Source organism: Rana temporaria, chromosome 12, assembly GCF_905171775.1.
Source record: "Rana temporaria chromosome 12, aRanTem1.1, whole genome shotgun sequence".
Classification (NCBI taxonomy): Eukaryota; Metazoa; Chordata; class Amphibia; order Anura; family Ranidae; genus Rana; species Rana temporaria.
Window position 1 is genome coordinate 31,532,837 of NC_053500.1, and position 14,473 is coordinate 31,547,309.

The 14,473-nt window shown below is 50.7% G+C and overlaps 1 protein-coding gene across 2 annotated transcripts in view; it reads left to right on the forward strand.

The window, feature by feature from the left end:
• The window catches only part of DBF4B (DBF4 zinc finger B), a 43,138-nt gene that overhangs the window by 2,118 nt on the left and 26,547 nt on the right, over nucleotides 1–14,473 (forward strand). The window contains exons 2-3 of one of the 2 annotated variants that reach the window (XM_040331247.1): nucleotides 12,098–12,130; nucleotides 12,420–12,559. In XM_040331247.1, coding sequence (XP_040187181.1) covers nucleotides 12,103–12,130; nucleotides 12,420–12,559 — 168 coding nt within the window. In that variant the 5' untranslated portion in view covers nucleotides 12,098–12,102. Of the gene's footprint in view, nucleotides 1–12,097; nucleotides 12,131–12,154; nucleotides 12,560–14,473 lie in introns of those variants that run through there. The other variant, XM_040331246.1, reaches the window with a different exon arrangement.

A 14,473-nucleotide genomic window follows, 5' to 3' on the forward strand; every position in this document is an offset into this window, starting at 1 on the left:
GGGACAGGGCTGGGTATGTACCACCGTGGAGGAGAGGGGGACAGGGCTGGGTATGTACCACCATGGAGGAGAGGGGGACAGGGCTGGGTATGTACCACCGTGGAGGAGAGGGGGACAGGGCTGGGTATGTACCACCGTGGAGGAGAGGGGGACAGGGCTGGGTATGTACCACCGTGGAGGAGAGGGGGACAGGGCTGGCTATGCACCACCGTGGAGGAGAGGGGGACAGGGCTGACTATGCACCACCATGGAGAAGAGGGGGACAGGGCTGGCTATGCACCACCATGGAGAAGAGGGGGACAGGGCTGGCTATGCACCACCATGGAGAAGAGGGGGACAGGACTGGGTATGTACCACCTTGGAGGAGAGGGGGACAGGGCTGGCTATGCACCACCATGGAGGAGAGGGGGACAGGACTGGCTATGCACCACCATGGAGGAGAGGGGGACAGGGCTGGCTATGCACCACCATGGAGGAGAGGGGGACAGGGCTGGCTATGTACCACCATGGAGGAGAGGGGGACAGGACTGGCTATGCACCACCATGGAGGAGAGGGGGACAGGGCTGGGTATGTACCACCATGGAGGAGAGGGGGACAGGGCTGGCTATGCACCACCATGGAGGAGAGGGGGACAGGGCTGGCTATGTACCACCATGGAGGAGAGGGGGACAGGGGTACCACCAAGGAGGAGAGGGGGACCGGGCTGGCTATGTACCACCATGGAGGAGAGGGGGACAGGGCTGGGTATGTACCACCATGGAGGAGAGGGGGACAGGGCTGGGTATGTACCACCATGGAGGAGAGGGGGACAGGGCTGGGTATGTACCACCATGGAGGAGAGGGTGACAGGGCTGGCTATGCACCACCATGGAGGAGAGGGGGACAGGGCTGGGTATGTACCATTCTGGAGAAAATGGGGGCACAGAGCTAGGTATGTACCAGTATGGAGGGTTTGCAGATCTGGGTATGTACCATTGTGGGGGAAGAAGGGGCACAAAGTTGGGTGTGTACCACTAGGGGGGCGGGTGGGGCACATTGGGTATGTGTTATTCTGGAGAGGGGACAGAGCTAGGAATGTACAAACATTGAACATGAGGGGGCACAGTGTTGTGCATGTACCAATCTGGGGAGGGCACTGGGTATGTACTACTATAGGGAAAGAGGGAGGGCACAGAGCTGGGTATGTACCATTGTGGGGGAGAATGGAAGAAAGTCGGAGAGCTAGGTATGTACCACTGTCGGCTAGGAGGGGTACCCGAGTAGAGCACGTACCATTTGAAGGGGGGGGCACAGATTTGGATATGTATCATTCTGGGAGAATAGGGGACATAGAGCTGGATATGTACCATTCTAGAGCAGTGTTTCTCAACTCCAGTCCTCGGGGCGCACCAACAGGTCATGTTTTCAGGATTTCCCTCGGATCAAACTGCTGTGGTAATTACTAAGGCAGTGAAACTGATAAAATCACCTGTGCACAATCATGGAAAGCCTGAAAACAAGACCTGTTGGTGCGCCCCGAGGACTGGAGTTGAGAAACACTGTTCTAGAGGACGGAGGGCAGAGATATGTATGCAAAATTCTCAGGGAGAAGGGGGGGACACAGAGCTGGTGGCCATACCCACGGCTCGCTACGCATGCTGCATTACAACTCTCCTTAGGGCACCCAAAGGTGTCCCAGGTCTTTTATAATCCTATAGTGTACACTAAATATTGCTGTGCGCCGCTAAAGTGTTTGGCTTGAAGGAAAGGTGACCATCCTACACTGGAGATGAGCAGGGAGGTCTTCTTTCCAGGTTCTGTCTGTTGTGCCGCTTGAATGGCTGGGTTGTGATGAGATCACGGCGCATGAACATGGGAGTCGCGTTGTCACAGCACAGAGCGGGTGCCGTGAATGTATGCTGAGCTGCGCATGCACGGCTCAGTGTATATGACCACTTGCAGGCAGAGGGAAGCATTTATGACAGATGGGGTCTCTCTTGTCATACAAACCATGCCTAACGGCAGTTTTTAGGCAATTGAGATGAAGATCACTTCAAGCAGCTTGTAAAGGCGTTCATCTTTTTTTTCCAGTTGTCCCCCCCACTATGTACAGCGTTGGGCGGAACCCTGGTCAGGAACCACAAACACAGAGCTACCTGATGGTGGCACTGCGTCCCATCCGTATGTGTGGTTGCTGTAAAATGCACATGGTGGTTGCGGTGTCCTCTTTGTAGCGGTGTGACCCTTTGGATAGGTAGCATGCATGCTGCAGTGATTACATAGAGACCCTCCTAGTGTTAGAAGTCACCGCAGCAAAGGAAGTGTAGTTTGTAAATATAAACAAACAAAAACAACATACTTTAGCAGGTAGGATATGCTGTAAGTCAGGGTTTGACAAATTTGCTTGGAATCTAGGAGCCAGCTAAAAAAGTTAGGAGCCAGAAAACGCACCCCGTCCCGACGAGCTTGCGCACAGAAGCGAATACATACGTGAGCAGCGCCCGAATATGTAAACGGTGTTCAAACCACACATGTGGGGTATCGCCGCGATTGGTAGAGCGAGAGCAATAATTCTAGCCCTAGACCTCCTCTGTAACTCAAAACATGCAACCTGTAGATTTTTTTAAACGTCGCCTATGGAGATTTTAAAGGGTAAAAGTTTGTCGGCATTCCACGAGCGGACGCAATTAGTATCCATTGGGCACACTTTAACAATTGGCTGCGAGAAGCATCCCCATTCCTGGGAGTATCTGGGGATTCCAGCGCATTACTGTGGAAGTCAGTATCTGCAGGTGGTACGCTCTTGCAAGAGAACCTGTCACTTTATCCTCATATGGTACATGAATTGCATAGTACAGAGGAACCTTGGTTTAAGAGTAACGCGGTTAACGAGAATTTTGAAAGACGAGCAACTTAAAAAAAAAAAAAATTCTGACTGTTTGCGAGTGTTGTCTCACAAAGCGAGCACAATTCAACCTAATGGGGTGTGCAGTACCGCATTTGGCCAGAGGTGTGGGGGCGTTCCGGGTAAAACCCGAAACGGTTCGGAGCCGCCGGAAATACTCGGAATCATTCAGAAATACTCCGTTCCCTGGTGTTTCCAGGGTCAGCCGAGCGGTCCTCGATCATTTCCAAGGCTCGCCCCCCCCACCTATGGCCACATGCGGTATTACATGCCATTGAAGTCAATGCGGAACAAATTCTTTTGGTTTCCATTGACTTTTATTACGAGCATTCGCCTGGAATGGATGATGCTCGTAATCCAAGGTTTCACTGTAGATTGGTGCAATGATGATAAATACATGTAGCCGTATTCCTTACATTATTATTGTTTCTGTCTGTGTGGGTGTGTGTGGGCTTTGCAGCAAAAGCAACCTTTGAAAGTTGGTTGTGAGAAGTTTCTGCCTATGGGGTGGCTCCTTTTGCCGTCCAGGGTCTCCCTGCTATCACCATGACATGCGCATTCCTGGCCAGGACTCACTCTTCACTTGGTGCCATGCTTGAGGGACGCATGCTTATTCCAGGCAGTGCGTTGGCGCTCTAATGGTGGCCATACACTAGATGAAAAATCGTTTGAAAATCTATCACTTGGACAGTTCGTTTGTTTATCGTCCAGTGAATTGGCACAAGATGAAAATTGGTTGTGGTGTTTTTGAACCCGAAAAATCGAAGGAAGATTTTGAAAAACTTTGGCTGAACGGACGATAAATTTGAAAGGTTAATGTGTTTCTTGCCCGAACAGTTTACACTAAGCTTACGTGACAAAACGAACAAAAAACGAATTCATTTATGTCCATTAAACGATTTTATCGTTCAAATTTTGATCATTACATGATGGCAAAAATGTTTGCTCTCACGATTATGTGTTCGTTTTTTGAAAACTCGTTCAAAAGATTTTTTGCCGGGTGTGTGGCTAGCATTAGGGCCCTTTCACATGGGCGGACCGCCTGTCAGTTTATTGGGTGGACCTGAACGGGCGCTCCGTGCACCTCTTTGGAGCCACGGATGTCAGCGGTGACCTGCCCGCTGACATCCGATGTGCCAGTGTGACGGAGGAAAACCCTACTTTTCCACCCGTCTGGCGGATCAGATGACAACGGACTAGGGGTGCAAGGGATCGTCACCGATCCGTGATCCGAACGGGTCACCCCGTTCGGATCGGCACACCACGCGATCCGCAGAGCGCTCACGGATTGGCCGCCATCGTGTGTCACCTCCAACTCAGAATGTATACCCGAGAGACAAACCCAGCCCTCACTGGGCGGAAAACCAATCACAGAGCGGGGCTGGAAGTGTCCCTCCCGGCGCCATGTTGTGATTGGCGGAGCCGGCTGGAGGAGGGCGTGGGCGGGGTTGTTGCCGGAAGTAGCCGAGTGTGGAGTTGCAGTTACTCGGCGCTCCCTGTGTGTAGCGGGTGGCTTGAGGGGGGGGCGGGCAGCTCACCTCCATAGACCGCTCCAGTCTTACCCGGTCCTCAGTGTAGTTCTGTGTGTTCAGTGGCCGCTCAGACTGGCATAGCTCCGTGTCACACGCCCTGCCCCGAGCCTCTTCTTACCGCTGAGGTAGAAGAGTGCTCCCCTCATCTGCAGTAATGCATTCCTCCATTAGGGGGCACCTCACACTCTCAGACTTCTCTACAGGTGAGTAGTGACTTTGTATAGGAGTCCTCCAGTCATCCTGTCCTGTGATATGAGAGTCCCATGTAGTGACCCCTCTCCCTATATGTATGTTATTGGAGTTCTCCTTTAACCTGTTGCTGATAATGTGACACACGTGTGGTGGTGGGGATGGCGAATCGTAGCGCACACATGACAGCCGAGGTTTCTGTAATGAGAGCGTGGTCACTATCACCCAGGTGACCGCACTGTCACAGACACTATGATTTCTAGGATGAGCTCCTGATCATGTGATGGCCAATCCCAGCAACTATGTGATCGAGAAGTCCATCCCACCTCCCAGCTCTGGGTCTAAGGTAGGGGTGCAACGGATCGTCACCGCTCCGTGATCCGAACGGGTCATCTTGCCCCACCCCCGTGTGCTTGTCAGAGCCCAGAGCACAGCGTGACACGCCTCCCCGCGCTCACTACAATCCCGGGACTGCCTGCAGACATGTGGAGACATCCATCTGTGAGCTCTGCAGGTAGGAGCTACACCATCACCCGGGGAGCATGGCTGTCTGTACACCAGAGGAGGGGGGTGGGGGTGACACCGGAGTAATGATAGTGAATGTGATTAGGGGGCAAGTGGACATCTTTTATTACACCCAACAGTGTTTTAGATTCAGTTATTTTCATCACAAAACTGAGCTTATGTGCTTAAATACAATATTTGTAAATCCGACGGACTGTTTCTGATTGCTTTTTTTTTTAAAGTGTATTTTGTGCGTGTACTCGAGAGAGGAGCCGGACTGCAGGAGTTGGGAGTAGGCAGGCCTCCCCCAGAGGCAATCTGCCACCTTTCTCCATGCCCCGGGTGGCAATGGTGGGTGTGTGAGGGGGTCCTCCCACACAGCCCGCCCTACCTGCTCCGCTTCGAAGCCCAACGGGGCAGAGGGACTCCCTATAAGGGAGTGAGAGGATCTAGCCCGCTCAACCAGCCCCGTTAGTCCTTCGCCTCTCTTTTTAGAGACCGCGTGGTCAAAGTGCGTGCATGTTAACCCAATTTCGAGTGCGTGTAAGTGTGGTGGTTTTTGTGGGAGGGGGGTGGGCGTACTAAGCGCAGGCTTACCTCGCATAGCACACCCACCAGGAGCCGGGCTGAGACCACCAAACTCAATTCACATGTAGCCGAGACCGGGATCCGAACCCCTAGCTGCAGAGGTGAATTGTTTAAATGTTAAATTTAATGTGAAAATCAGAGGTGTTCTGTCACATTAGCAATAAACAGTCCGTCGTATTTCCAAACACTGTATTTAAGCACATAAGCTCTGTTTTGTGTTGAGAATAATTGTGAAATCTAAAACTCTGGTGTGTGTGTAACAAGATTTGTCTTTTTTTTTTTTTTTTTTTATCCGATCCGTGACGACTGATCCGAGGATCGATCTGATCCGTGAGTTTTCTGATCCGTTGCACCCCTACAACGGACTCTATGGTGCATCATCATCCGATCCCCCATAGGGAGAGAGTGGCGCTCTGACAGGTCTGTCCCTGCACAGCGTGCAGAGACAGATCTGTCATCTGCCTGCTTAGTGGGGATCGACGGAGCGATCCCCGCTGAGCAAAGCCCGCACACGGACAGCCTGGTCTCATCAGAGAACAAGATGGCGGAATGTTCCCTGGTGTGCAGACCAAGCTGGGAGCTCAGAGGAGGGTCAGATCATAGAAAAGTTAGATCATAAGTGAAAGAACTAATTTTGGATGTGAGTAGAAATTTACATTTCTCTAGTCGTCTTCCAGGACGGCACCCTGAGAGATGACTGGCTTCTCCTGACAGGAAACACAATCAAAAAGAGGTTAAAAACCCCGCCCCTTCCCGTGCTCCTCAGTTCTTGATTGTGTTTCCCCACAGCGAAACGTTTATTTTTTTGTGACCTAAGGCCTGGGGCTGGTGGTCCCCCCCTGGGAACTGAACCGCAGGCACTGGGTAGCCTTTGGGTTTAGCGAAGATTTCCATTCCTAGGGGGTCCCTTCTTGCTCAGGGGGGCCTCACTATGTGGGTTGAAGAACCCCCCTGAGTGCTGGAGTCTCCTGGGGATAGGTGGCTATTCTGGAGCTCCAGGGGCTGATCCACTCTCTCTCTCTGAGCTTTCCCCTTACCTTGGAGGTCTGTGGGTCAGGCTCTCTCCGGTGGTGGGGGCCTTCTGTGCGGTCTGGGGCTGCGACTGGGTCGTCCTGGATTCCCTGGAGCGTTCATTGCCGTTTTCGAATTTGGCGCCAAAACCAGCGTCTCTCAGAGCCGGCGGCGCAGGGCAATGACGTCACACGCGCGGCGCGTGTCACTTCCGGGTCGGCTCAGCAAAGATGGCGCGCTGCAGCTCCAACACGCCAGTCTCGGCTTCCCACGGCACCGGAGACACACGAAAGGGCAGCAGCAGCCGAGAGAGAGCGGCGCCTTCATCCTCACGCGATGGAGCGAGAGGTCCGGTCGTCTACGGCCCCGGCTGCGGAGGAGACCACAGGGGGTGAGTCTTCCTGGATACAGGTATGGTGGGCTGGGACCCAGTAGTTGTTCCCTGGTATTTACATACATGCCTGTGTATCCTTTCCTTTCTAGGAGAGGATTTTGTTGCCCAGGGGGGTGCTAGTCGTTCAGCTAAGGACACTAGTCGCTCCAAAAAATGTGGCTATTGTAGTTGCAAGTTACCTTCAGATTATTCCAAACCTTTTTGTGCTAAATGTATCGTTAAATTAGCAGGGAAGGAGACCTCTGAAATTCTGAAAGGATTTCTTGAGGTCCAGTCTGAGATGCTCTCTACTCTCAAAGAATTTCATGTGTCTTTAAAGAGCAAAGAGCCTGAAACCCCCATCGCAGGGCCCTCTTCCCAAGAAAGTTCCTCTTCGCAGATTTTTAGAGTCCGCCAGGAATCCCTTGGTTCCTTAGTATCTGACTCTGAAGATTCAGAGATTCCTCCTCAGGAGGAAGGTTCTGTTGGTCAGGCGGAGGAAGAAAATGAGGATACTAGGGCAGGCAGATATGTCTTTGCTGCCGACGACATGGAAGGTCTCCTTGAGGCAGTGTACGCCTCCGAGGAGATTCCACAGCCTGCGGAAGAAATTTCCACACAGGATAGGTTATACCAAGGCCTGTCTAAACCTCAGGCCAAAGCTATTCCGGTACACCAGTCCCTTAAGGATATCATCCTCAGGGAGTGGGCAGAACCAGAGAAAAAGCTTTTAAGATACAAGACTTGGAAACGACGTTGCCCCTTTAAAGAGGAGGAGGAATCTAAATTTTTTAAAATACCTAGATTAGATGCTCCCCTCGCGCAAGTTTCCAAACAGTCGGACCTCTCCTTTGAGGACACAGGCAACTTGAAGGATCCTATGGATCGGCGGGCAGAGACCTCCTTGCGTAGGGCCTGGGAAGCTAATGCGGCTGCCTTGAGCCCCGCCTTAGCTTCGGCCTGTATTGCTAGGAATGCTAATTCTTGGATCTCCAAGTTGATGGAACATGTGTCCCAGGGTTCAGACTCTAAGGAGATTCTAGAATCCCTTCAGCTCATAGGGAGCGCAGTAGCTTATTTAGCAGACACCTCAGTAGAGACGGTACGTTCTACCGCAAAGACAGGAGCCCTCCTCAACTCTGCCAGAAGAGCAGTGTGGGTCAAGATGTGGAATGGGGACCTTGCGTCTAAGAACCGCCTTTGTGGTCTTCCCTTTGAGGGCTCCCTTCTTTTCGGTACAGGCCTGGATCAGGCCCTGACTAGGTCCTCAGAGAAAGGGGTGCGTTTTCCTACTAAACCTAGACAAAACAAGAAAAAGTTTTTTCGAGGCCCCCAGGGGGGGTTTGGAGGTAAGAACCGTTCCTCGGAGAAGAAGCCCCCTTACAACAGACGTTGGGGTGCTGGGAAGGAAAAACAAAAAGGAGGTATCCTTTTTTCCAATCCAAAACCCAGCGACAAGGACTCCAAATGACGGGAAGGTCGGGGGAAGACTCTCCCAGTTCCTTCCCAGGTGGGAGAGTATTACTCAAAGTCCCCATATTCTCCAAATCGTAAGGGAGGGGTACAAACTAGAGTTCCGTCAGCTTCCCCCTCCAAACTTTATTTTGACTCACTTACCCAAGGACCCTCTCAAGTCAGCAGGCCTTCTGCAAAATGTCGCAGAACTGGCACAACAGGGGGTCATAGTTCCAGTCCCCGGGTACCAGAGAGGGTCGGGAGTGTACTCCCACATCTTTGTGGTTCCCAAGCCTTCAGGCAAATTTCGATTGATTATCAATCTAAAACCCCTGAATACCTCCCTCCTCCACAAGAGGTTTCGAATGGAGAGTATTTACAGCCTCAGGAGGCTCCTACTAAGAGAGGTATTCATGGTCACCATCGATTTAAGAGACGCGTACCTCCATGTCCCAATCTTCTTGGGTCATCAGAGGTTCCTCAGGTTTGCGATCGCCTCCACCCAGGGCGTACAGCATTGGCAATTTGCTGCCCTTCCTTTCGGACTGGCCTCCAGTCCAAGGGTCTTTACCAAGGTCCTGGCGGAGGCGATCGCTTTCCTGCACCTACAAGGGATAGCGATAGTTCCCTATCTCGACGACTTGATACTATACAATCAAAGTCGGGATCTCCTTCTTGCGGATCTGGCCACTGCAATGACTACCCTCGAGTCCTTGGGGTGGATCATCAACAGGGAGAAGTCCTCTCTCCTTCCAGAACAGCAGAAACTCTATCTAGGGTTTCTGATAGACTCCCTGGGAGGGAAGCTCCTTTTACCCAGCGACAAGATCCGAGGTCTCATGTCAGTGGTCAGATCAACGTTGGAAAGAGCAGAGTCCTCCTTCAGGGACATCTTGAGAGTCTTAGGTCTAATGACTTCCTGTATTCCAGCAGTCCCGTGGGCTCAGCTCCACTCCAGACCCCTACAATTTTTCCTTCTCTCCTCCTGGGACGGAAAAAGGGAATCCCTAGAGCTCAGTGTCAGTCTCCCAGAACCAGTGAAACTCTCACTGGGTTGGTGGCTCATCCCACAGAACCTACAGCAAGGTCTGTCGTGGGGCCAGACCAATCCGGTCAGGATCACCACGGACGCCAGCTCATGGGGGTGGGGCGCACATCTGGACGATCTCCGTGCCCAGGGTACCTGGGGACAACGACAGAAGGGGGCCTCTTCAAATTACCGCGAGCTATTAGCGGTCGGAGAGGCTCTGAAGGCATTCGAGGACAGAGTCTTGGACCAGGAGGTCCAGATCATTTCCGACAATGCGACCGCGGTGGCCTTCCTCAACCATCAGGGGGGCACCAGATCTCGCACCCTTCTAGACTTGTCCTTAGAGATCCTGGGCTGGGCCGAGCAGAGAATTCTCTCGCTCTCGGCGGTACACCTGAAAGGGACCCTCAATCTGGAGGCAGACTATTTAAGTCGCCATCCCATTCTCCAGGGGGAATGGGAACTAAATACAGAGATTTTCAGTCTAATATGCCAGCACTTTGGCAGCCCAGAGATAGATCTCTTCGCCCGCAGGGCAAACCGGAAGGTGAAGAGATTCTTCTCTCTCTCCCGAGAACACGGCTCGGAGGGGGTGGATGCACTGGCACAGGTGTGGAGGTTTCAGCTAGCCTATGCCTTCCCTCCTTTGAGCCTAATTCCGAGAGTCCTGCAGAAGGTAAATCTAGCAGTAGGGAAGTTCATTCTCGTCACACCCTGGTGGCCCAAGAGGGCCTGGTTTCCCGCTCTAGAGCGAGGGTCAGTGTTGCCTCCCCTTCTTCTCCCTGTCCGGGCGGACCTTCTTCGTCAGGGTCCGATTTTTCACCCAGAACCCGGCTTCTTCAAGCTGACGGCCTGGTGCTTGAGAGGCGGAGCCTGAGGGAGAAGGGCTGCTCAGAGAGAGTTATTGACACGCTTCTAGCCAGTAGGAAGGTAGTCACTAGGCGTATATATGCCAAAACCTGGGGTATCTTCTCTCGCTGGTGCTCAGAGAGACATGTTTCTCAGCAGGAGACCTCGGTCATCTTAGATTTTCTCCAAGATGGAGTAGACAAGGGGTTAGCCACGAGAACACTAAGGGTTCAGGTAGCAGCCTTGTCATATTTTTTGGATAGACGTTTATCCCTGGACCCCCTGGTTAAGAGGTTTCTTATAGCCAGAGACAGGTTGTCCCCAGTTCAGATCTCTAGGGTTCCACCCTGGGATCTTTCGTTAGTGTTAAACCAACTTACCAAGGCTCCGTTTGAGCCAATCGACACTATCCCCATCAGGTTACTCACCTTTAAATTCGCCTTCCTCTTGGCAATCACAACGGCCAAGAGGATAGGTGATATGCAGGCGCTCTCCATTAAAGAGCCATTTTTTCGCTTATTTGAGGACAGGGTCGTTCTAAGTCAGGACCCCCTTTACCTTCCTAAGGTAGTGACAAAGTTCCACAGGTCACAGGAGGTAATCCTCCCTTCTTTTTGTTCAAATCCCCAGAATGAAGGAGAAGCTTCCTTTCATTGTCTGGATGTTAGACGATGTCTATTAGCTTACTTAGAAAGAGTTACAGTCTTTAGACGTTCTACTCATCTATTAATTTGTTTTTCGGGTCAGAAAAGAGGCCTTCAAGCGTCCAGAGCCTCTATTTCCAGATGGATTAGGCAGACAATTTCCTTAGCTTATGTACAAGCCGGTAAGGTAGCTCCTAATGTTAAAGCACACTCCACACGATTACTAGCAACCTCCTGGGCAGAAAGGGCCGGAGCTTCGGTGGAGCAGATTTGCAGAGCAGCGATGTGGTCAAGTCAGAACACGTTCCTGAAACATTATAGAGTTGACCTACTGTCACCTCAGGACTTGGTTTTCGGGAGAAAGGTCCTGCAAGCAGTGGTCCCGCCCTAAGGTAGGCCTGAAGCTACTTGCTTCTCTCTCAGGGTGCCGTCCTGGAAGACGACTAGAGAAATGACCAGTTACACTTACCGGTAGCTGTATTTCTGGTAAGTCTTACAGGACGGCAGGCCTACTTCCCACCCTTGTGATACATTATTGGTTTGTATTATATTTTTTTGTGGTGTTTTTTCCGTGCACTGATGGGTTCATACTTTATCTCAAACTGAGGAGCACGGGAAGGGGCGGGGTTTTTAACCTCTTTTTGATTGTGTTTCCTGTCAGGAGAAGCCAGTCATCTCTCAGGGTGCCGTCCTGTAAGACTTACCAGAAATACAGCTACCGGTAAGTGTAACTGGTCATTGTGTAAAGTAGAACTAAAGGCGTTTCCCATTTCATTTTGGACAAAGTGAGAGGAAACCCCAGGGAATCCCAGCTTATCCCTAAGACAGACACCAAAAAGGTCTCCCATTCCCTCTCTACTCTATCCAAACCGCCCAAAAAAATGTAATATTTTGCCCTTTATTTTTTGATGGTAAATGTTATGCCTGGTGACGGGGTCTCCTTAATGCACAATGCCAAAAACAGGCCTGTGTCTGTTTAGACTCTGATAGCATAAACCATCATTACTTAGACTGATGTATTTATGTTCTTGTTTCAGGTGTCATGGCTGCACCAAGCCCAATGCCTGCTGGTAAGTCTTCCATATATGAATATTTTTAGGTGAGAGAAATCTGTCTTCAAATATCCCAGCAAGTTATACCATTCTGTGTGTTTGTCTTCCTCTTGTTCTTAATGAGTCTTTACCTTTTAATGTTAACTAAACGTTCTCCAGGCTTGATTGTGGTTCCATTCTGCAGCAACAGATTATATGTAATTGAAATATATTGCTCTCCATTATCAGCAATCTGACGTAGCACACAGTGATCTGTATATTGTATTTGTGTACATGTGTAAACAGAATATCTCCCATTTCCATGCAGTTGCGCTCTCCCCAAAAGAGAAACATGCAATGCTGGACAGACCGAAAAGCATCACTTTCAAAGAGAAGTTATTTTACCTGGACCTCCCTCACAACAAGAGCACCCAATTCCTTACTAAAGCTATCTGCCGATTAGGAGGGGTAAGTGAAGACTCCAGTAATACAGGAACTTGGGAGGATGTGGTGTGTTTATTAGCAGATTATTTTAAACAAATGCCACAAATCCTAACAACTGTAAGTTACTACATCCTAGATTGTAAGCTCTAACGAGCAGGGCCCTCTGATTCCTCCTGTATTGAATTGTATGGTAACTGTACTGTCTGCCCTCATGTTGTAAAGTGCTGCGCAAACTCTTGGTGCTAGATAAATCCTGTATAATAATATGAATACATCACACAATCTTTTGTCCAATTTAATAATAAAAAAAAAATTAACAGCACCTTCTGTATTTTTCGCTTCATAAGATGCACTTTTTACTCCCCCGAAAAAAGTAGGAATATGTCTCTGCTCTTATGGCGTGAATACTGACCAGGCCAACTCCTCTCCCTTGGTACCCTGTCGCCGCCATGTCAGAATGCCAGGCAATTTCCTGGCTGAGCCTGTCACTCACAGATGACAGAGCAGACCCAGCGGCCCAATGGAGTATGGCGGCCGCTCGGGCTGCTCTGTCTTCTATCTGAGTGACAGGCAGATGTGATGATGTCCTCACCAGTGCATTTGACCGGTCTGGCTGCATTGCATGGGCACTGGTAAATATTTTAGTACACCATTGTTTTCAGAATAGTTTTTTTTTGTTTTGCTCCTCTAAAACCTAGGTGCGTCTTATGGAGTGAAAAATATGGTATATTTACAAGCCAAGTCCTTGCATCCAATGCATGGTCCTAAAGAGGATCTCCAGTTCCCCCCCCCCCCCCCAAAAAAAATACCTGTCGAACCCCCACCCCCCAAATAAAAAATGCCAATTTTAAAAGAGGAAGAGCGGAACTTGGGTGAAGTTATGCTTTAATGCCGTTAATGACAACCAGAGCATAGGGAAGAAGAAGCTGTGGGACCGGTCTAGCAGTGTGGATCTGCATCCCTTTTAGACAAAAAGTCCTATTTGAAGTATCTCACCAAAAATTTGAGTTTTGTTTCAGGGGATGCCTGATATCTGACTTGTGTCTTAGTGCAGTCTTCTGGTAAAATCAGTGAGCCAATCATACAAACAGGAAATGTTTCTGGGGCACATTCTGTGTAAAGAACACCTCCAGATAACCATACTGCATTACATTTTACAGAAAATTAGAGAGCTACAGATTGAAAAGGAAAGATAATTTTTAATAACATTCATTTACAATGTGACTTGAGTCGCAATTGTATATGTTATAATTAGGGTTGTCCCGATACCGAGCATTTGCCCGAGTACTTGTACTCGGGCAAATGCTCCGATGCTTCAGCCGATACCTGGACAGTCAGGGTCATCAGTGCGGTGGGGGAGTTACAAGCACTGATCACCGCTGACTGTCCTCGTATCCTCCTCCAGTCCCACTCCATACTGCCATCTTCCTCCGTGCTGCTGCTGCCGCTGTGTGTCTCCTCCTCTCCCCCCCCCCCCCCTCTCTCTCTCCGTCCGTGCTGCTGCCGTGTGTCCCCCCCCCATGCTGCCGCTGTGTTTCTCCCCCCCTCTCTCTCCGTCTGTGCTGCCGCCGTGTTCCGCCAGCCCCCACCCCCCCTGTGCTGCCGCCGTGTTACGCCCATCTAACCCCCCCCCCCCCCCCCGTGCTGCCGCCCTGTTTTCCGCCCACCCTCCGTGCTGCCGCCGTGTTTCGCCCCCCTCCCGTGCTGCCGCCGTGTCCTGGATGGAGACGATCGGTCAGGATGGAGAGCGGCTCCTACCTTTTCCGAATGTACAGAGTCCGTGATGACTCTGTACTTTCACATAACTGAAACATCGTAAACTGTGTTTACAACGTTTCAGTTGATGAATGAAGAGAAGCTGCTGTCTCAGTACAGCTGAGGCTGCAGAGAAAGGGACTGAGGAATTTATGTCCCTAGTCCCTTTCTCTGTCTCAGAGG